At 36.1% G+C, this 24750-nt stretch overlaps 2 protein-coding genes across 3 annotated transcripts in view; one reads left to right on the top strand and one right to left on the bottom strand.

Annotated features, from left to right (window-relative positions):
* The window catches only part of thbs3a (thrombospondin 3a), a 38946-nt gene extending 31862 nt beyond the window's left edge, over positions 1-7084 (top strand). Inside the window, exons 18-23 of the mRNA XM_061982988.1 lie at positions 721-899; positions 964-1012; positions 1088-1284; positions 1352-1524; positions 6694-6833; positions 6907-7084. Coding sequence (XP_061838972.1) covers positions 721-899; positions 964-1012; positions 1088-1284; positions 1352-1524; positions 6694-6833; positions 6907-6968 — 800 coding nt within the window. The 3' untranslated portion in view covers positions 6969-7084. The remainder of the gene's footprint in view (positions 1-720; positions 900-963; positions 1013-1087; positions 1285-1351; positions 1525-6693; positions 6834-6906) is intronic.
* Positions 7085-9741: 2657 nt separating this feature from the next.
* LOC133621119 (CD82 antigen) lies at positions 9742-24424 on the bottom strand. 2 transcript variants are annotated; one of them, XR_009817608.2, is made up of 8 exons: positions 23999-24424; positions 23847-23928; positions 22633-22745; positions 22490-22564; positions 18291-18386; positions 18023-18214; positions 9987-10089; positions 9742-9928 (listed from the first exon to the last, which is right to left on the bottom strand). XR_009817608.2 is itself a non-coding variant. In XM_061982990.2 (8 exons), exons 1-8 carry the CDS (start codon positions 24062-24064, stop codon positions 9821-9823), a joined length of 816 nt encoding a protein of 271 aa, XP_061838974.1. In that variant the 5' UTR covers positions 24065-24424; the 3' UTR covers positions 9742-9820. The 2 variants fall into 2 exon arrangements, 1 of the variants encoding a protein (XP_061838974.1); XM_061982990.2 differs by having other exon boundaries at positions 9987-10070.
* Positions 24425-24750: the final 326 nt, after the last annotated feature.

Here is a 24750-nt window from a genome sequence, read left to right as displayed (position 1 = left end):
TGTCATTGCGTCTCTATCACACCTGTCATTGCGTCTCTATCACACCTGTCTTCGTGCCTCCATCACACCTGTCTTCACGTCTCTATAACAACTGTCTTTGCGTCTCTATTACACCTGTCTTCTATCACATCCGTCTTCGTGTCTCTATCACACCTGTCTTCACATCTCTATAACAACTGTCTTCGCGTCTCTATTACACCTATCTTCTATCACACCTGTCATTGCGTCTCTATCACACCTGTCTTTGCGCCTCCATCACACCTGTCTTCACGTCTCTATAACAACTGTCTTTGCGTCTCTATTACACCTGTCTTCTATCACATCCGTCTTCGTGTCTCTATCACACCTGTTTTCTATCACACCTGTCTTCATGTCTGTATCATACCTGTCTTCTATCACACTTGTCTTCATGTCTCTATCACACCTGTCCTCGCGTCTCTATCACACTTGTCTTTAATCACAGCTGTCTTCACGTCTCTATCACACCTGTCTTCGCGCCTCTGTCACACCTGTCTTCGCGTCTCTGTCTTCTATCGCACCTGTCTTCGTGTCTCTATCACACCTGTCTTCCATCACACCTGTCTTCGCGTCTCTGTCACACCTGTCTTCTATCACACCTGTCTACGCGTCTCTATCACACCTGTCTTCATGTCTCTGTCACGCCTGTCTTTTATCACACCTGTCTTTGTGTCTGTTTCCATGACCCATGTGTGTGCTCAGTAAACGGGGTGGGGGACGTGTGCGAGGACGACTTCGACAACGACAGCGTCTTGGATGCGGTTGACGCGTGTCCCGAGAGCGCCGAGGTGACATTGACTGACTTCCGGGCTTACCAAACGGTCGTCTTGGACCCAGAGAGTGACACCCAGATCGACCCCAACTGGGTGGTTCTAAACCAGGTGAGCCCCGATTGTTCGCCTTGGCAGCATCCTGACCTCTGAACCCCGGCGATTGCACGCGTAGGGAATGGAGATTGTCCAGACCACAAACAGTGACCCGGGTCTCGCCATCGGTACGTGCCTTTCCGGCCACCCCCCTTAACGCGAGACGCCAGGAAGCAGAACCTCGTTTGTGTGTGTGTCGGCAGGCTACACGGCGTTCAACGGCGTGGACTTTGAGGGGACGTTCCACGTCAACACGGTGACAGACGACGACTACGCCGGCTTCGTCTTTGCCTACCAGGACTCGTCCAGTTTCTACGCCGTCATGTGGAAGCAGACACAGCAGGAATACTGGCAGGCCACGCCCTTCCACGCCCTTGCCACAGCCGCCTTGCACCTGAAGGTCCTCAGGTCCTAATCTTGCGCTTCTTTAAAAAGACTTCTTTAATGTTGGTGTGCGTGCGTGGCAGGTGGTGAAGTCTCGTACCGGACCCGGTCCGTTCTTAAGGAATGCGCTGTGGCACACGGGGGACACAACTGGCGAGGCCACGCTTCTCTGGAAAGATCCGAGGAACGTCGGCTGGAAGGACAAGGCGTCATACCGCTGGCAGCTCAGCCACCGCCCCCAGGTGGGCTACATCAGGTGAGAGCACCCTCGTGTGGCCTATAACTGTCCATTACTCTTTCTGCCTTAATTTTGATGTGGCAAAGGAAGATTTTGAGCACAGAACAATTTATTTTGCAAGCACAAAATAAGAATAAATTAAACTTAAGTGTAAAATAAAAATGTTTGAGCAAAAATAAAGGTTGTTTGTGCTTAACACTAGAACTCCCAGGGTTACTTTCTCCCCCTGCGATTCCCAGGACGCAGCCCAAATGCTGAGTTTAAAATTTACCACTCAATGCCTGACATTTAGCCACTTTTCTTTTGTAAACTCAGCCATTACATCAGATCGTGGTGGACCACTCGAACGCTCAGATTAGGGGGAGGGGTATTCTTGAGCGTTGTCTTGTTGCTGTTGGACTGGAAGTACTATTAGCTGTAAAGATCTCTAATCTCATTAGAAATACTATGTTGTCCATATTCAAGTGCCCTTTTGCAAAACTGTAATTGACTTTTTAGGTTAGCGGTTTATTTGATAGTGTTTTTGTTTCTGCAAAAAGCAAACCTTTTTCTTAAAATATTCCTACAATGAATAATTGTTGTCCAATGACAACTTTTTCACAAAACATCCAAATATTTTTGTTAAAGGCTTTTTTTCCACAATGTTTTTCACAATGCTTTATGTAAAGTGGCATACATTTTGTTGCAAAATTTAAACTTGTCTGAAAATATTCTTACAATGCATAGTTCTATTTTTTGTCTCAATATTACAAACTTTTTTCTTTAAAAGAATACTTTTTCACAATATATTTGACTTTCATTCTGTAAAATTACATAATTTTTTTTGAAAAAACATTTCTCACAATATTTCAACTTTTTTCTAAAAAAAAAAAATAATTGACTATCATCATGTAAATGGTATACGTTTTTCTTTAAAAAATGTTTACTTTTTTTGAAAACATTTCTACACAACTCTTGTAAAATAACCCTTTTCTCACATTTTTCCCCCCAAAAAATTCATAGTATAGTTGACTTTCATCTTGTAAAATTACATAATTTTGCCTTTTAAAATATATATATTTTTCAGAGTATTCTGAAATTTTTTGGTCTAAAACCTTCTCACTATTGCAAGTTTTTCACAATGTATTTGACTTTAATCATGTAAAATGGTATACTTTTTTCTTTAAAATGTTTAACTTTTTTTTCCCAAAATATTTCCACATAATTCTTTTGCAAAAACTTTTTACTCACAATATTGCGTTTTTGTTAAAAAAAAAAAAGAAAAGAAAAGACTTTGACAATAGTTAACTTTAATCCTGTAAAATTGGATACATTTTTCTTGTTTTTGTATGACAACTTTTTTTCACAATATTACAACCTTTTTTAAGTTTCTTCCATAGCGATGTCTGCTTTTTGGGAGAAGTTGTGTTAATTAGTGTGTCTGCATGTGATTATGCATTTTAGCAATCATTTCTGCTTTCTGTGCTCGCCTAAGTCCCGTCTTCCTCTCTCTCGCAACCGCTCCACTAAGCACAGTCAGCTATTTTCTGTGTGCTCGCCCAAGTTTTGGGAACCAATCGGGGAACTGAACAAATGTACGCTCTGATTGGCTGTTTTGTCTCCAATTAGATTGCTTGTTACATTGCGGACTATCCATCCATCCATCCATTTTCTACCGCTTATTCCCTTTGGGGTCGCGGGGGCGCTGGAGCCTATCTCAGCTACAATCGGGCGGAAGGCGGGGTACACCCTGGACAAGTCGCCACCTCATCGCAGGGCCAACACAGATAGACAGACAACATTCACATTCACACACTAAGGCCAATTTAGTGTTGCCAATCAACCTATCCCCAGGTGCATGTCTTTGGAAGTGGGAGGAAGCCGGAATACCCGGAGGGAACCCACGCAGTCACAGGGAGAACATGCAAACTCCACACAGAAAGATCCCGAGCCCGGGATTGAACCCAAGACTACCGTATTTTTTGGACGATAAGTCGCACCGGCCGAAAATGCACAATAAAGAAGAAAAAAAACACATATAGGTCGCACTGGAGTATAAGTCGCATTTTTGGGGGAAATTTATTTTATAAAATCCAACACCAAGAATGGACATTAGAAGGCAATTTAAAATAAATAAAGAATAGTGAACAACAGGCTGAATAAGTGCACGCCATATGACGCATAAATAACCAACTGAGAACGTGCCTGGTATGTTAACGCAACACATCATGGCAAGAGTCATTCAAGTAACTATAACATATAGAACATGCTAAACGTTTACCAAACAATCTGTCACTCCCGATCGCAAAATCTGATGAAATCTTCCTCCTTGGTGTCGCTCCTGGTATGCGCCGCTATCGTCCTTTCTTTCTGCTGCTCGATCGCCGTTTTCTGGTGCATATTTCACTACGTCCAGCTTGTAATCTGCAGTATATGATTTCCTTTTCGGTGCCATTTTAGTTCAGTCCTTCTCAGTTTTTAAAAGTTACCGCCAATGTTGCTGTGATCTATTTTAATAGCTCCGGTAGTAGCGTATAGCATATAGCAGTTAGCATTCCAAAACCCACAATGCACTTCTGCCATGACCCGCCCCCACCGAATTCTTATTGGTTGACGTGTGAGTGACGATTGCTGACGTGTGTGTGTGTGTGTGTGTGTGTGTGTGTGTGTGTGTGTGTGTGTGTGTGTGTGTGTGTGACGATTGCGGACATTTTCTTCGTTGCTCACGCGAATGAGATAAATAATATTATTTGGTATTTTACGGTAATATGTTAATAATTTCACACATAAGTCGCTCCGGAGTATACGTCGCACCCACGGCCAAACTATGAAAAAAACCTCGACTTATAGTCCGAAAAATACGGTACTCAGGACCTTCGTATTGTGAGGCAGACGCACTAACCCCTCCTCCACCGTGCTGCAAAAATATAATATAATATAATATAAAATATACCGGTATATAAAATATAATATATTTAAAATATAAAAAAAGTGTTAGTTTGTTAGTTAATCAAAAATAATAATACTGACTAAAAAACAGACGTCCTAAAAATAAAAAAATACTTAATATAAAAAATGTTTGTTAATTTTTTTAAATAATACTAACACATGAATTAATTTGAAAAATATTAGCTCTCAAAATGAAAAATACTTAAAATATAAACCAAAGTCTAAGTTAGTTTAATAAAAAAATAATACTAATTTGAAAAATATTACAATTTCTCAAAATGTAATATGTTTTAACTAACTTAAACTTTGTTTATATTTTGTTTATTAAAAAAATAAAATAATACTAACTTAATAAATTTGAAAAATATAAACTTTCAAAATAAAAAATACGTTAAATATAAACAAAGCGTAAATTAGTTAATACAAAAACTAAATAATACTATTAGAAGCTCTAAAAATATAAAATAAACAAAGATTAAGTTAGTTCCTTTAAAAAAAACAACTAACTTATAAATTAATTTGAAAAATATTAGAAGCTCTCAAAATAAAAAAATACTAATATAAACCTAAGTTACTTAAAATATAAACCTTAGTTAAATAAAAATACTGATTCATTAATTTGAAAAATATTGGAAGCTCTTAAAATGGAAAAAAAAAATACTCAAAACATTAACAAAGCCAAAATTAAAAAATAAATAAAAATAACTTATGAATTAATTTGGAAAATAGAATCTCTCAAAATAAAATAAACGAAGGTGTAAGTTGGTTAGTTGATCAAAAAAATAAAATACTGACTTACATTAAGTAATTGGAAAAACATTAGATGTCCTTAAAATATAAACAAAGTGTAAGTTAGTTAATCAAAACATTTTTAAAATACTGACTTATTAATTTGATAAACAGACGCTCTAAAAATTTAATATTCTTAAAATATAAACAAAGTGTAAGTAAGTTAATAAAAAAATAAAAAAACAATACTGACTTATTAATATGATAAACATTAACATCTAAAAATAAAATATTTTTAAAATATAAACAAAGTTTAAGTTAATTAGTATTTTTTTAATTAACTAACTTATGAATTAATTTTAAACTTATGAATTAATTTTAAACATGTAACCTCTCAAAATAAAAAATAATTCAAAATATAAACAAAGTTTAAGTTAGTTTAATAAAAAAATAATAATTTCAAAAATATTAGAACCCTTTAAAATAAAACTAAAATATACCTAAAATATAAACAGTGTAAGTTAATTTAAAAAAAATACTAACTTATGAATTAATTTGGAGAATATTAGAAGCTCTCAAAATAAAAATGAAATACTTAAAACATAAATCAAAGTTAGGCTAAGTTAGTTAGATAAATAAAAAATAAAATAATACTGATGAATTAATTAGAAAAATATTAGGTCTCAAAATAAAAATATACTTAATATATAAACAAAATTTAAGTTAGTTAATTTAAAAAATACTAACCTATGAATTAGAAAAATGTTAAACTTTCAAAATAAAAATAAAATATAGTTAAAATAAAGAAAGCGTAAGTTAGTTAATACAAAAAAATACTGACTTGAATTAATTTGGAAAATATTAGAAGCTCTCAAAATACAAACTAAATATACTTAAAATATAAACAAAGTGTAAGTTAGGTAATTAAAAAATAATAGAATACTAACCTATGAATTTATAAATAAAAAAATCTCAATATAAAAGAATATACCTACAGTAAAATAAACAAAACTTAGTTAGTTTGTTAATAAAAAACAAAATAACTTAAAAATTATTTAGAAAATTACAACAACCATAATAAACACTGTTAAATGTGTAACTGAACATTAATATGTTTGTACAGGTAGAATTTTTGACACAATAGGTTATGCATCATATTATTATTATTATTTCTATTCTTACACGGGAAAGGAACAATACAAATGTAAGAAAAAGAGCAAAAACAATGGTATGTAATGAAAAAAGCAGAAATCTAATAATATACTTTATCACCTATAATACAAAGCTGACACAATAACTTTTCAGTACGTGGCCCTTCAATTTGGAAACCCCTTAACTAAAGTATGGATATTTTGATTTGAGGATCGATATTAGAGCATAAAGATCTAATTGGAGACCAAACAGCCAATCAGATCGTCGGAAATGTGTCCAGTTCTCTGATGGGTTCCAAACCTAACGCTGTGCCAAATCTGCCTTTGCGACCTTAAAATGAAGGCACAAATATGACTCCGTAGTTTTTTGCCACGTCAGGCTTCGTCTCTTTGAGGGCGGCAACATGGTGGCCGACTCGGGCGTGGTGATTGACAGCGCCATGAGAGGCGGGAGACTCGGGGTCTTGTGCTTTTCCCAGGAAAACATCATCTGGTCCAACCTGCGCTACAGGTGCAACGGTACGACCTGTGACCCCCCGGGCCTTTGTTAGCGTGTTAGCATGTTGTCAGCGTGTGCTTTCTTACATCTCAGACACACTTCCGGAAGACTTCTACCAGCATCGAACGCAAGTCGTGATGCACGTGCACGTGTGACGTCGGCGAGCGGCGCCAACATTAGCGGGTCAACTGAACTGGTCAACTTCAAGAAAAACTCGCCGGCAGGAAAACCGTGGAATGTTCTTCCAGGAATAAAAACTTTTTTTTCTGTATCAATAATGCCTGCCAATCAATAAGAGAAAACATGATCAATAATCAATGATCAGATGGGTGATGATTGAGTTGTGTACCCTGGTGACAAATCAGGGGGTGGAGTCTATCCCATCTGTCAATCAAGGGGCACAATGCAAGGATGTCGCCGGTCGAAGTCCCGCCTACTCAAGTTTTCTTTCCGTCAATAGTTGTTTTGCACACGTGGCTCACTATCGCCCCAGAGGAGTACAGTGGTATGATATCCAAATATTGAATCCACATACTGTATTACAGGGGTGGTGTCCAAACTGCAGCCTGAGGGCCACTTGCGGCCCGCAGCTAATTTTTTTAACGGCCCACGGCAGATTCTACAGTATTATTTCAAAAAACATAAAAAGTGGAATAAAAGAGCAAACAAGTGAAATTTAACAATAAGAAGTTGTAATGTGGAATCTAATAACAAAGCTGTTGCAGGCTGTTTTTTTTTACTTTAAAACTGTCATTGCTCAAAAAATAATGAATCAAAAATCATTATGAATTTTTAAGCTATTTAAGGCTTCAATTACTTCACATCAAATATTCATCAATGCAATATTGCATACATTTTACACAATTTTTGGGGGGGCAAAAAGGGCATTTAAAAAAGAAAAACTTTATGAAATAATAATGAATCAAAATCAATGTTATGAATTATTTAACTACTTAAGGCTTCAAAGACTTCACATCAAATATTCCACTGACATATTTTATAGGAGAACATTTTGTGTATTTGCCATTAAAAGTTTTTTTTTTGACAAAAAGGGAATAGAACATAAAAAAGAAATACCTATAATCAACAAATACATCTTAAGTTGATCTAAAGATTCAAGTGTTTAAAGTAAAAAATAATGTTTATTGATTACTTATTTTTAATATTTTTATGAGTGGATCACTTTTGGATCCCTGAGACCTTTAGTGTGACTGTCATTGCTCAAAAACATGAACAAAAATTAATGTTATGACTTATTTACCTTTTTAAAAATAAAATATATAGACTTAAGCGTGGAAAGTTAAAAAAAGTGATTGTATGACCATTTATGAGTAGGGCTCTTTTGGAAATTAAAACATTTTAGTGGGACTTTTTTAACGGCATTTCTTAATAATAAAGTCAATATTTTTATGAATTATTGACCTATTTAGGGCTCAAATTACTTCACATCAATTATTCCACTTTGACATATTTGTTAGGGAAAAATATTGCATTTGCCATAAAAACTAATTTTTCTTTAACAAAAAGGGCGTAGAACAAAAAAAAAAAAAAACACTTTTGATAAACAAATAAATCTGAAGTTGATCTAAAGATTTAAGCGTTAAAAGTAAAAATAATATGACTTATTTTTAACTTATTAGTGGAACCCTTATTACCTATTTAAAAATAACAAAAAAATAAAGACTTAAGTGTTCAAAGTTGAACAAAAAAATGTATGACCATTTTTTAAATACTTATGAGTGGAGCCCTTTTGAAATCTCTAGTGGGACTTTTTTTTTTTTTTAAATGTCATTTGTTTCAAAAAATTAATAAAAAAAAAAAGTGAACTATTGACCTATTTAAGGCGTTGATTACTTCACATCAAATATACAACTACGACATTTTTGGGGGGGAAATATTGCATGTTTTGTGTATTTGCCATAAAAAAATAAGGTTTTCTTTGACAAAAAGGGCATAAAACAAAATAAAAACTTATAATCAACAGATTAATCTGAAGTTGATATAGAGATTTAAGCTTTCAAAGTAAAAATAATATGACTTATTTTTAACTTATTAGTGGGACCCATTTAGATTCCTGAGACCTTTTAGTAGGATTTTTTTTAACTGTCATTGCTCAAAAACAATACTAAACCAAAATAAATGTTATGAATTATTTACCTATTTAAAAATAAAGACTTAAGTGTTACAAGTTGAACAAAAAAATGTATGACCATTTTTTAATACTTATGAGTGGGGCCCTTTTGAAATCTCTAGATTTTTATGTCATTTGTTTTAAACAAATTAAAATGAATTAAAACAATTGTGAATTATTGACCTATTTAAGGCTTCAATTACTTTGCAGCAAATATTCCACTTTGACATTTTTGGGGGGAAAATATTGCATGTTTTGTGTATTTGCCATAAAAATAAGGTTTTCTATGACAAAAAGGGCATAAAACATAATAAAAACTTATAATCAACAGATAAATCTGAAGTTGATCTAGAGATTTAAGCATTGAAAGTAAAAATATTATATATTAATAAATGACTTATTTTCACACTTTAATGAGGGGGACCCTTTTGGATCCCTGGAACCTTTAGTGGGATTTTTTTTTAAACGGTCTTTGCTCAAAACCAGTAATAAACCTAAATAAATGTTATGACTTATTTATCTATTTAAAAACTTTTTTTTTTAAAGTACAAATAAAAACTTAAGCATTGAAAGTAAAGGAAAAAAACACTTTTGGGTCCTCAATCATTTTAGTGGGACTTTTAAAACAATATATAATATGACCACTTTAAGGTTGAACAAAATCTAAATGTTGTATTTTGTTTGAATGTGCATCGATAACTTGCTATTGAAAGCATGTGTGGTCAAATTCAACAATGTGATTAATCTGCGTGAATACATGATTAATGCAAAGCTTTTTGTGATTAATCGCAACCGTGCCGGAAGGAGAAACACTTTATTTGCTCCTATATATTATGTGTTATACTGTATTTATGTATATTACTGTATGTAAAACTACTAGGAGGGTTCAAGATTGTGGTGGGCGGGGTCAATAGCTGCCATCTCATTGGTCGTCTTCTGGCCAAACGCCAGGTACAGATTGGCCGCCAGCGCCAACAGCAGGACCTGACGGGAGGTGTGTCACTATGGCAACCGGCATTGACCACACAACAAGCGTGTGTACCTGTGTGAGCATCAGCGTGAGGTCCATGGCCACTATGGTCACCGTGTTCTCCTGCAGCCAATCACCGAGCTTCCCTCTGCAGCCCTGCCGCGCCAAGGGCAGCCTAGCGTTAGCGTCCTTAGAAACTCCCCCTTGTCCAAATCTCCCCAAACGTGTCCAAATTATTTGTGCTGCGAAAAGTTTGGTCTAACTATAATAGTTTTAAAGTTAACGTTTTATGGGTTTGATGTTAACGTGTAATTAACAACTAGAACTTAACTACCGGTATGTCAAAATCTTCCCAAACTTGTCTTATTCGTTTATGATGCAAAAATATTTGGTCTAACCATAATAATTTAGTCTTTATGTACCATGGTTTTTAAGTTATTAACATGTAATTAAGGAGTTATTCATTACTATGTCCCCAAACTGGTCCAATTTGTTTTTTTTTGGTGAAACTATTAGTTTTTATGGGTTTTTAATGTATAGTTTGTGTTATAGTTATAGCTTAGTTTTTATTGTATCACCGTGTTATTATTCATAACCATATCCCCAAACTTCTCCCAATCGTTTGTGCTGCAAAAATATTTTTAACTATTATAGTTTGTAAGTTATTAAAGTTTTAACATGTAATTGACATGTTTTTAGTCGTAGCTAGACCTCAACTATGTCAACATCTCCCCAAACTGCTCCCATTGGTTTGTGCAGCAAATATTTGTGGTCTTACTAGTGTTGTCCAAAATTATTTCGATACTTTTCGGTACTTTTCTAAATAAAGGGGGACCACAAAAAATGTCATTATTGGCTTTATTTAAAAAAAATGTTAGGGTACATTAAACATGTTTCTTATTGCAAGTTTGTCCTTAAATAAAATAATGAACATACTAGACAACTTGTCTTTTAGTAGTAAGTAAACAAACAAAGGCCCCTAATTTAGTCTGCTGACATATGCAGTAACATATTGTGTCATTTATCATTCTATTATTTTGTCAACATTATTATGGTAGAAAATGTATTATTAATCTACTTGTTCATTTACTGTTAATATCTGCTTACTTTCTCTTTTAACATGTTCTATCTACACTTCTGTTAAAACGTAATAATCACTTATTCTTCTGTTGTTTGATACTTTACATTAGTTTTGGATGATACCACACATTTAGGTATCGATCCGATACCAAGTCGTTACAGGATCATACATTGGTCATATTCAAAGTCCTCATGTGTCCATGGACATATTTCCTGACTTTATAAACATAATATACATTTTTTTTTAAACGAAAAAAGATGATGTGATGCCCAAAAATATCGACGTAATCATAGTATCGACTAGATACGCCACTGTACTTGGTATCATTACAGTGGATGTTAGGTGTAGATCCATTTGTTTACATTTTGATGCCGGTGAGCTACAGTGTGTAGTGAAGCATGTTTAGCTATTCCTCGTCCTGCAGGGATGATACTTGTAAGAAACATATTTTATTTGTCGCCATGGAGACCAGGATTAGTGATTTAGAAGTAGCTAAAACACTGTTGACGGCGGATGGACGTTAGCCGCTAGCCAGAGGTGAGTAGTAACGCGCTACATTTACTCCGTTACATCTACTTGAGTAACTTTTGGGATAAATTGTACTTCTAAGAGTAGTTTTATTGCAACATACTTTTACTTTTACTTGAGTATATTTATAGAGAAGAAACGCTACTTTTACTCCGCTACTTTTATCTACATTCAGCTCGCTACTCGCTACTATTTTTTATCGATCTGTTAATGCACGCTTTGTTTGTTTTGGTCTGTCAGACAGACCTTCATAGTGCCTGCGTTTCAACAAATACAGTCACTGGTGACGTTCACTCCGTTCCACCAATCAGATGCAGTCACTGGTGACGTTGGACCAATCAAACAGAGCCAGGCGGTCACATGACCTGACTTAAACAAGTTGAAAAACTTATTGGGGTGTTACCATTTAGTGGTCAATTGTACGGAATATATACTGTATTGTGGAATATACTAATAAAAGTTTCAATCAATCAATCAAAAGTGTGAAGGAAAAAAGACCCTTTTATTTCAACCGTACATCCCGTCAAAAGCCTAAAGACTGACTGCACAGTTCCTGTCTTCACAATAAAAGTGCCGCTCCATCGCGCCTGCGCTTTCAAAACAAGAGTCTCCGAAAGCCAGCGCAAACAAACTAGCAAGCTACGGAGTTTGCCGCCAATGTATTTCTTGTAAAGTGTATAAAAACGAATATGGAAGCTGGACAAATAAGATGCCAAAAATCAACCACTTTCATGTGGTATTAGACAGAAAGGAGGAACTTTTTTCTCCTCCATTTGAAAACGTGGACGCTATCAGCACTACTGTCTGATTCCAATCAATGCAAGTCATCAGAATCAGGTAATACACCAACTTATATTCTTGTCTTCATGAAAGAAAGGAATCTATATGTGTTAAACATGCATGTATATTCATTAAAACACCTTTAACATGTAAACAAAAACGGCAAAATAAATAAATATAAATTATATACTGTATATATATATATATATATATATAAATAAATGTGTGTGTGTATATATATATATATATATATATATATATATATATATATATATATATATATATATATGATATGTGTGTGTATGTTACTCATCAGTTACTCAGTACTTGAGTAGTTTTTTCACAACATACTTTTTACTTTTACTCAAGTAAATATTTGGGTGACTACTCCTTACTTTTACTTGAGTAATAAATCTCTAAAGTAACAGTACTCTTACTTGAGTACAATTTCTGGCTACTCTACCCACCTCTGCCGCTAGCTAGAGACATGGCTAGCTAGCTAGCCATGTCTTAAGGCACCTCTTCCTGAGGGCGTTTCAGTGTTATAACTTTATCTTTATCATTAGTTTTTAAGCCAAAATGCGTCCGTTCTCCATTTTCTGTCTACACACTTTGTCTGCTTGTAAGTACTCCGTATTTGTGCGCTGCCGAACATGCTCCTCTGTTCGTAAACCAGCAATGTCACGACGTGACAAAAAGAGACAGTATAGAAAATGATTCATTAGTGTCGCGGTACTATACTAATACCGGTATACCGTACAACCCTAGGTCTTACTACCGTACTATAGTTTGTTACTAACGTTTTGGTTATGAATCCTAATTGGTTAGTAACATAAAAACTATAAGAGTTAGATAAAATACATTTGCAGAACAAACCAGCACAATATTGGGCCAAAGTGGAGTGAATCACAAAACATGAATAAAATAACAATTAGAATAGTTAGATGAATGATTTTTGTTGCACAAATGAATGGAGACAAGTTTTGGTGAGAGTTTGACATAGTTTGGGGGTGGGGGGGTGGCTAGTTATGATTAATAACGCGTTAATTACACGTTAGTAACAAAAAAACTATAATAGACAAAAACGATTGGGACAGGTTATGGGTTTTTTTGACATGGTTGGAGGAGTGGTTATGCATAATAACATTAATACCATAAAATATTAACAATTATAATAATTAGACACATTTTTTGCAGCACAAATGAATGGGACAAGTTGTGGGGAGAGTTTGACATAGTTGGGGGGGAGGGGTCTAGTTACAATTATTAACACGTTAATTACACGATAACATAAAAACTATAATAGACAAAAGAATTGCAGCACAAACGATTGGGACAGGTTTTTGACATGGTTATGCATAATAACTCATTAATACCATAAAAACCATAAAAGGTTAAAATGTTAACATAAAAATTATACTAATTAGAGGAACGATTTTTGCAGCGCGAACCAGCACAAATGAATGGGACAGTTTTTGGAGATTTTGTCATACAAGTGTAATATGTTAATTACACTTTAATAACATACAAATCTAAATGTTAACTTAAAAATGTAATGGAACAAACAAACATTTTTGCTGCACAAACGATTGGGATAGGTTTGGGGAGATTTTGACATATTTGGGGGGTCTAGTTAATTTAATTACACGTTAATTAAACAAAACATTTAAAATGTTAACGTAAAAACCGTAACTGCACAAACATTTTTTGGAGCACAAACGATTGGGAAAAGTTTGTGAAGATTTGGACAAGGTGGACCCAACTTCACACAGGTGGTTCACAAAAAATTATAATAGTTAAATTAACGATTTTTGCAGCACAAACATAGAACAAACAAATCGGTTGTTTTGGGAGATTTTGACATAATTGGGTTGAGGGGCTCTAGTTACGATTAATAACACGTTAATTACTCGTTAACAACATAAAAATGTAAATGTTCGACACAAAAAAATGTGCAGCACAAACGATTGGGACAGGTTTTGGGAGGTTTGGACATTGTTGAAAGTTTGGTTGTGCGTAACAACACATTAATTACACATTAATACCATATAAACCATTAAATGTTAACTTTAAAACTGGAAAGGCACGTTTTGACTAATAACACTTAAATTACTCGTTAATAACATAAAAGTTAAAATAGTTTGAAAAAAAACCAAAAAACATTTGCAGCACAAAAGTGCACAAAAGTTAGAACAGGTTTTGGAGGGTTTTGACATGGTTGCAGGGCTGGTTGTGCATAATAACACATTAATTACACGTTAATAACTTAAAAACCAGGAAGGCACAAACAAAAATGTTTGCTGCTCAAACATAGCACCAACAATTGAGACAAGTTTGGGGAGATTTTGACATAGTTGGAGGGGTGGGGCGGGGTCTAGTTATGATTAATAACACATTAATTACACGTTAATAACAACAATTATAATGTTGGACCAAAAAAATTGCAGAACAAATGTAGCACAAACGGGGAAAGTTTGGGGAGGATTGTCACACACTAGGTGTGGCGAAATTATTCTCTGCATTTGACCCATCACCCTTGATCACCCCCTGGGAGGTGAGGGGAGCAGTGAGCAGCAGCGGTGGCTGCGCCCGGGAATCATTTTTGGTGATTTAACCCCCAATTCCAACCCTTGATGCTGAGTGCCAAGCAGGGAGGTAATGGGTCCCATTTTTATAGTCTTTGGTATGACTCGGCCGGGGTTTGAACTCTCAACCTACCGATCTCAGGGCGGACATGACATAGTTGGGGGGGAAGGGCTCTAGTTATGATTAGTAATACGTTAATTACACGTTAATAACATAAAACTCATAAAATGATCACTTAAAAACGTAACGGCACAAATGAAAATTTTGCAGCACAAACGACCGGGACAGTTTTGGGTAGATTGTGGGTCTAGTTATGAGTAATAACACGTTAATTACAACTTAATTACATAAAACACATAAAATGTTCGCTTTAAAACCGTAACGGCATAAACAAAACATTTTGCAGCACAGACGATTGGGACAAGTTTTGGAAGATGTGGACAAGGTGGACCCAACTTCACACAGGTGATTCACAAAACATTAATAACATAAATAATATAATAGATCGATTTTTGCAGCACAAACGTAGCACAAATGAATGGGACAGGTTTTGGGGAGATTTTGACATAGTGGAGCGGTGGACTCTAGTTATGACTAATAACACTTAAATTACTCGTTAATAACATAATTAAATTAGTTTGACAAAAAAAGATTTGCAGTACAAACATTAGGACAGGTTTTGGAGGGTTTTGACACATTATAACACATTAATGACATGTTAATACCATATAAACCATAAAATATTATTTTAACCTCTAAAGGCTTAGTGGCCACATGCGTGGACAGCACCTTTTAGCTCTTATTTCCAAAATTATGTACACTACTGAATTGGGGTCTTATGCTGACATATAGACACTTATACTGCCATCTGGTGGTGTCAGAAGAGTATAACATACAATGGAATTTGGAAAAAAAAGTGTAAAAATAAAAATTACTAAACAATTACTACTAAATAAGTCACTAAACATGAAGTACACATTTGTGTACTTATGGACGAAGTACATCATATCCAAAGATTATTTTTAGTTTTTATTCTAATTAGGGTCCAAATAGCAAAGAGAAATAAAACAAAGCATGAAAACCAGGGGTGGGCAATTAATTTTTACCGGGGGCCGCATGAGCAACCCGAGCACTGCTGGAGGGCCACACTGACAATATTTCAATTATATTTTGCTCAAATTATTTTTGATATACCGCAAGATAAATAATAATAATAATATTTTCATTTAACCTAACCTATCTTTATACAAAAGCAGATGGCTTTTGATGGTTTTATTTTTAACACTTTCTTACACAACACTTCCTGATGTATATTACAATGCAAACATTTCAATTTCTGTCACTTTATCCTGCATCCTCTTTGTTGTGAACGTAGCACGCCTGTAAGGTGATTCGCGAAGAAGGAGGAAGCGTTGCTGTTGCGGAAATGAGGAGTGAGGATAGACGTGCGTGTGGAAAGAACGAGATACGTTGAGCTGTGTTAGTATAGGTTGCTCAATAAAAGTTTAAAAAGAGCGTCAGACTTGGTGTGCACTTCTTCTGGACGCTACAATTGGTGTCAGAAGTGGGATGAAATGCCTCCCAGTTCGTCTTGCCATCAAACCTGGGAGTCTTCATTGAGGGCGGAATTCCCCCATGCCAAGCAGCGCGCGCTGCACCTGTAGACGCTGCCTCTCTCCTTCCTTTCTCCCTCTCTCTCTCCCTCTTTGCGATGAGCTCACGTCCGGGATTCACACAAGCAGCGGCAGTATGCGCAAAGTTTTACTTCTGACACCAATTGTAGCGTCCAGAAAAAGTGCACACCAAGTGTGACACTCTTTTTAAACTTTTATTGAGCAACCTATACTAACACAGCTCAACTTATCTCGTTCCTTCCACACGCACGTCTATCCTCACTCCTCATTTCCGCAACTAAAGAACACAACATCAACTTCAGCAGGTCGTTACACTATATTCTTTAAACACAGCAATCTGTGTACCACAAATTAAGCACACGGCTATACCTTTAATTTCTGTAAAGAAATAATTGGCAGTCCATGTCTTGTTGAGAACACGCCATTCGTCATCAACTTTTCTCTTTTTAGCGTCTCACTTGTCGCTGTGCACCTTCACTCACAGGTTACACACGGACATACGCCCATAAATAACACTTTTCAAAAAAAAAGCAGCACAGTTGTATTGCACGCATGACATAGATGTTTTTTTAAATGTATTTTGTAATTTGTGATTGCCGCTGATCACATTCACTCACAATCGCGCATGAGCATACGTCCACACGGAAGTAATAAAAATAACGCTTTTCAGAACAAAAGCAGCACCGTTGTATTGCACACTCGGCATAGATACTTTTTTAAATTTATTTTGTAATTTATGATTGGCCTCACGCAGGCCGGACAGGGACGTACAAAGGGCCGGATGTGGCCCGCAGGCCGCAGAATGCCCAGGTCTGATGTAAACAAACAGCTAATTGGGCCTTAAGAGGTTAAAAACTGGAAAGGCACAAACGAAAACATTTTCTGCACAAACAATTGGGACAAGTGTGGGAAAAATTTGACATAGTTGGGGGTGGTGTCTAGTTTTGATTAATAACACATTAACATAAACACTATAACACGTTAATAACTTAAAAGCGTAACAGCAAAATTAACATTTTTCAGCACAAATGTAACACAAATAAATGGGCGAAGTTTTGGGGAGATTTTGACATTGTTAGGGGGGTCTACTTGTGATTAATAACATGTTAATTACATAAAAGTGCAGCACAAATGTAGCACAATCGATTGGGACAAGTTTAGGTAGGTTTTGACATGGTTATGCTGCATAATAACACATTTATTACACGCACGCTAAAAAACCTAAAACGTTACCTTAAAAACCAGGACGGCACAAACAAAAATGTTTGCTGCACAAATGAATATGACAAGTTTGGGGATGTTTAGACATAGATGGGGGGTGTCTAGTTATGATTAATAACACGTAATTACCATAAAATGTTAATAACTTAAAAATGGAACGGAAAAAACAACTTTTTGCAGCAGAAACGATTGGGACATGTTTGAGGAGATTTGGATAAGGTGGGGGGGCAACTTCTCACAGGTTTGTTCGCGTTTGCTCAAGCAGGTGTGGCGCATACCTGAGTGTGTGTGTGGTTTCCCAGTACAAAGTCGCGCACGGCGTCCACCCGGGTGCACCACGGCGAGGGGGAGGCGCTCTGATGCGAGCCGAAACAGGAACAAGGAAGCACGTGCGTAGCGCTGGCGTTGAGCGTCTGGATAAAGGAATTCTGCAGCCAATCGGACGGACTCGTCAGGCCGCAACACACCCCCTGCTGGCAGAAAGCGCTCGTTGAGGCACAGCTGGACCAGTGGAGTCTGGAAGTGCCAAGCAGGAAGTGACCCGACGTGGCGCTGCAGGTCGTCCAGTAGTCGGTCCTGGTAACTGTCGCCGTCATATCGGCGCATGATGTCATTCACCACCGCGTCGGCATGCTCCTCGATCTGCTCAGGACACACGCAGACGGTACAACACAACACACATTTCTTTGCGTCACATAAAAAAATCTTATTATAATTGATCAGACTGAAATAACTGTAAATAAACATTTACAGAATCTTACTGATTGATTGATTGAGACTAGACGAGTAGGTTGCACAGTGAAGTACATATTCCGTACAATTGACCACTAAATGGTAACACCCGAATAAGTTTTTCAACTTGTTTAAGTCGGGGTGCATTGATTCATGATACAGATATATACTATCATCATAATACAGTCATCACACAAGATAATCATCAGGGTACATTGAATTATTTACAATCCGGGGGTGGGGGGGGGGGGGGGGGGGGTTGGTTGTTATCATCAGTCATCAACAATTGAGAACAGAGAAATGGATATTGAAACCGTTTAGGTCTGACTTGGTAGGATATGTACAGCAAGTAGTGGACATAGAGAGAGAGAGAGAGAGAGAGAGATCAGAAGGCATAAGAAAAAGTATCTAAATTTGATTGTTTACATTTGATTATTAACAATCCGGGGAGGGTGTTAGTTTAGGGTTGAAGTTGCCTGGAGATGAACTTTTATTGCGGTTTTGAAGGAGGATAGAGATGCCCTTTCTTTTATACCTGTTGGGAGCGCATTCCACATTGATGTGACATAGAAAGAGAATGAGTTAGACCTTTGTTAGATCGGAATATGGGTTTAACGTGGTTAGTGGAGCTTCCCCTGGTGTTGTGGTTATAGCGGTCATTTACGTTATGGAAGTAGTTTGACATGTACTTCGGTATCAGGGAGGTGTAGCGGATTTTATAAACTAGGCTCAGTGCAAGTTGTTTTACTCTGTCCTCCACCCTGACCCAGCCCACTTTGGAGAAGTGGGTAGGAGTGAGGTGGGATCTGGGGTGGAGGTCTAGAAGTAATCTGACTAGCTTGTTCTGGGATGTTTGGAGTTTAGATTTGAGGGTTTTGGAGGTGCTAGGTAAATAAATCATTTCACAACGTATATATCTGCAGCTTATAGTCAGGTGCGGCGAATACATGGCAAAATACTTTTTTCTTCTAAAATTTAGTGGGTGTGGCTTATATCCCAGTGCGCTCTATAGTCCGCAAAATACGGTAATAACTTTGAAAAAAGGTAACTAACGTTATTAGTATTATTAGTTATTATTATTAGTATTATTAGTAGCTGCAGTAGTAGTACTATTAGTATTAATATTAGTAGTATTAATAGTAATGATAGCAGCAGTTGTCTTAATAATAGTAGCAACAATAATAATAGTACTGTAGTAGTAATAGTATATTTCCCACACGCTTATAAAGTTGCATAGAAAATAAATGCCATCTTGTTTACGGTTGAACATGTCCGAAAAGAAGTAGGAAGAATCAAAGCTTATTTATCCCCTTCTTCATATCACATCCATGATTACCGTATTTTTTGGAAAATAAGTTGCAGTTTTTTTTCATAGTTTGACCGGGGGGTGCGACTTATACTCAGGAGCGACTTATGTGTGAAATTATTAACACATTACCGTAAAATATCAAATAATATTATTCAGCTCATTCACGTAAGAGACTAGACGTATAAGATTTTATGGGATTTAGCGATTAGGAGTGACAGATTGTTTGGTAAATGTGTAGAATGTTCTATATGTTATATATGAATGACTCTTACCATAATATGTTACGTTAACATACCAGGCACCTTCTCAGTTGGTTATTTATGCCTCATATAACGTACACTTATTCAGCCTGTTGTTCACTATACTTTATTTATTTTAAATTGCCTTTCAAATGTCTATTCTTGGTGTTGGATTTTATCAAATACATTTCCCCAAAAAATGCGACTTATACTCCAGTGCGATTTATATATGTTTTTTTCCCTTCTTTATATATATATATATATATATATATATATATATATATATATATATATATATACACACACAAGCGGTAGAAAAAGGATGGATGGATATATATATAAAATACATTTTAAAAAATCTAGAAAAATAATCTGGTTAATCACAGATCTAGAGTGTGACTAATCTGATTTAAAAACAATCACTTGACAGCCCTTAGATAAACAGTATAAATGTTAATATGTGTATATGTATATATACATATACAGTATGTATAGTATATATATATATGTATACCAATGACGTGCGGTGAGGTTCATGACTGGTGAGGCACTGACTTCATCACAGTCAGATTTACAAACATATGAACCCTAAAGAGTATCTTATTCACCATTTGATTGGCAGCAGTTAACGGGTTATGTTTAAATGCTCATACCAGCATTCTTCCCTGCTTGGCACTCAGCATCAAGGGTTGGAATTGGGGGTTAAATCACCACAAATGATTCCCGGGCGCGGCGCCGCTGCTGCCCACTGCTTCCCTCACCTCCCAGGGGGTGATCAAGGGGATGGGTCAAATGCAGAGGACAAATTTCACCACACCTAGTGTGTGTGTGTGTGTGTGTGACAATCATTGGTACTTTAACTTAACTTTAACTTTACACATACAAACTTTAGCTAATTTTGCCGCTGTACACCTCTAAGTCAAAAACCTTGGTATTTAACACATGATAACTGTTAGCAGGCTAACGTTTTCAGCTAATATTGCAACCACACACGTCAAAGTCAAATACTTTGGCACTTAACACATGCTAACTGTTAGCATATTAATGTTTTTAGCTCATTTTGCCACCGTACACCTCAGAGTCAAATAACTTGGTACTTAACACATGCTAACTGTTAGCATGCTAACGTTTTCAGTTAATATTGCAACCACACACATCAAAGTCAAATACTTTGGTACTTAACACATGCTAACTGTTAGCATATCAATGTTTTTAGCTAATTTTGCCGCCGTACACCTCAGAGTCAAATAACTTGGTACTTAACACATACTAACTGCTAGCAAGCTAACGTTTTCAGCTAATAATGCAGCTGTACATTGCAAAGTCAAATACTTTGGTACTTAACACTAACGCTAACTATATTTCATATAATTTTATAGTAAACTGTTTTGAAAATATGTGTATCAAATTTGAAACAGCAGGTACAAAAAGTAATGCAACTCTAAATTAGTCAATGGCATTTTATTGCATTTCTTGCATTATAAAGCAACATACAGTCTTTAAATATTTCAAATAAATATGTTTATATTACACAATATGGTATATTTAGAGGTAAAATATACTATATAATTAAAATTAAATAAAAAATTATAGCTTTTTGATTTTTATGAGAGAAACAAATAAATCACATAGAAAAACAATGATGTTGACTTTTTGTACGTTTTTTTAGATGGCAAATAATTACAACATTGAAGATGCTTTGAAAATGATTTTTTTTTAAAAAGTGAATTCAAGTGATCTGGAGCAGCTGGGGAAATACGATGACGTTTTAGGTTTGGAAATGACATGATAGATACTGCGTTTTGTTTTGGTTTGTTTAAAAAATATATTTTGTGACCGGCTGTATCAAATATGATACAAATTGAAAATCATACAGGGAAACAGACTTTAGTAAAAAAAAAAAAAAAAAGATTTGTTCAGAAGGACCAACATAAGCTCCAGTTTGAAATAAATGTAATTATCATTGTCAATTATTTGTGGTACAGGCTATAAAGCAGGGGTGTCCACACTTTTTGACTGGGGGGCCGCATGGGGCTAAAAAAAATTTGGCCAGGGGCCGAAACCCGACCGCATGTAAAGTAACCATATGTGTGTCTGTATACATATTATATTAATATAATGGATATATAATTGATCATTACTATAACTGGTTATTAAGAGTAGGTGAAAGTTGGACTCCTACCTTGTTTTGTTCCACCTTCCTAAAGTTTTGTGAACAATCAGAAATATCAAGCAGCTAAAATGTGCCAAACATGGATAAGTGTGTAGAGTGTTTTGCTCTTTTCCCATCATGCTTTGCAATTGATTTAAATGGCTGTATTTTCAAATTTTTTTATATGGATGGGACGTTGTTTTTTTATATCTACAAAGCTCAGTGAGCAGGTTGTGTTGAGTGTTGACTTTTTCTGTTTCTGGGTATTTCAATTGAACATGCCTTCTGATGGTGGTGTGCGTGGAAAGCTCACCGAGTGCTTGTTGAGGAGGAGCAGCAGCAGGAGCAGCAGCTGACCCAGGAGCAGCAGCAGCAGGATGCACACGTACTGGCACAGAGCGCAGCAGGTATTGGGACGCGTGCGGCCGGCGGGTCACATGACCAATGTTTACTCACAGCCAGCAGGAGAGGTCTCTTTTCCCAGCGCGCTCCCAGACACCCCGTCACGCTGGACGCCACCGCCAGGCCGCCGATCAACAGCAGCCCCGCCCCCACCATCTGTAGCCCCACTGGGGACACATATACACACACACACTCTTGTATTTGTTACCTTCTTGAGGCCTCCGAAAAATGCCTACACACCCTAGATATATAAAGATGTGTATTTACAACATTAATAATATATACGTACGATGCAAATATAAAAAAAGGTTGTTGTGAAAAATGAGTTGGAATTTCGCAAGAAAAATGTCACAATGTCACAAGAAAAACTTAGAATTTTGGCATTATTATAATAAAAGTCGTCATTTTACTCAACGCAAGTCAAAATTTTACAAGAAAAACTGAACATTTGTGCAATGTTATGATAAAAGTTGGAATTTTACTTAACAGTCGCAATTTTACAAGAAAAAGCTTTAAATTTTGGCAATTTTATGAAAAGTCATTTTACTCGACAAAAGTCAGTTTTATAAGAAAACTTAAACATCTTGGCAATATTAAAATAACAATCGGAATTTTACTTTACTTAATTTTTGAAAATGTCACAAAAAAAAAGGCAATATTGTGATACAAGTCAGAATTTTATGACAAATGTCACCATTTTGCAGTAAAAAGTAATAATTTTACATAAAAAAGTAATAATTTTAGGAGAAAATATTGCAATTTTACAGAAACAGAAAGAATATGAGAAATTGTTCCCAATTTTATGAAAAAAAAGTCGACATTGTGGAAAAAAAGACTGCTTTTAGTTAATTTTGCATTTTTTGTTTGTAATTTTTTGTTTTTAATCTTCATTATTTACTTCAAATTATTACAGTATGTCTCTATATACATATTTATTTATTTTTATTAATTTTGGCCAAAGGGCCGCATTTCAATTTCTTACACTCACTTGCTATTACATATGTTGACCAGAGGGGGAGCACTTTTAAAACCGAGTTGTAAAATCCCTCCTTTTTGGGACCACCCTAATTTAGATAGATTTCACCACCAGGGGTAAAAATGAGACATTCTCTATTAGATGCAATGGTTTTCCGTATTGGGACCATGATTTATGTCCTAAATTGTTCACCGGTCCTCATATGGAAGCTACTTTTCCTTGTTGATGTCTCAAGAAGGGTAGAAATACAACACACACACACACGTGCGCTTCGAGAGTGTCGAGCGTGTACCGGAAGAAGAAACGACGCCGATGAAGCTTGTGGAGTCAAACAGGATCCAAACGCCACAGGCGGCCACGCTGGTGCCCACAGCCTGCACGTGGAGGTCAAAGGTCAGGTCAAAGGTCAGCAAGATGGACGGGCGAGCATTTTGTTGAACTCACCAGGATGAAGAAGTTCATCACCAGGAAGATGAACTTGACCAGCTCAACTATCACCTCCGACTTCATCGCGTTTAACTTTACCGTCAACACACACCTTTGTGTTGCTCAGCCACCTCGATACTAACCACAAACACACACACACACTTCCTTATTGTCGGTGAACGTTCACCTCGTCTCCGTGGAAACGCAGCAACCTTCGGACCACATACACGTCACAATGCTTTTCACAACCACAGCACACAACAGGATGACTTTCAAAATAAAATGCAAAAGCCGGTGCCTCTCAAATATTTTTTGACAAGTCATGGGGGAGGGGGGTTGCGCCACTTTTTGAGAAGCACTGAGCTAACTCTGGAAAATAAGATGCGCAAGACTCAAGTATTGAAATTCCAGACTATGAGTCGCTACTTTTTTCCCCCCACGCTTTGAATCCTGCGGTTTATAAAATGGTGGGGCGAATTTATGGATTTTTCTTTGCTGACGGCCTTATTGCAAATAGTTTAAAAAACAAAAAACAAAGTAAGTACATTGAAATTGTGTGTTATTGTTTGTGCTATGACGCTATCTTTTGGACGAGTTCGCTCAGTGCAGGTGCTTCATTGCTGTTTGGACTCAGCCTTCAACCGTCATGTGCCGTCTTCGAGCCGTCCATAACGTTTATGGATTCTTCATTCATCACTTTTTTGTACGTTTTACAATACAACTAAAACAATTATTTCTTACTAAACCGTCCCATGTGTGATGTCTGTGGG

This window comes from Nerophis lumbriciformis, linkage group LG21 (assembly GCF_033978685.3).
Source record: "Nerophis lumbriciformis linkage group LG21, RoL_Nlum_v2.1, whole genome shotgun sequence".
In the NCBI taxonomy this organism is placed as follows: Eukaryota; Metazoa; Chordata; class Actinopteri; order Syngnathiformes; family Syngnathidae; genus Nerophis; species Nerophis lumbriciformis.
This window is presented reverse-complemented; position numbering and strand designations above follow the sequence as displayed.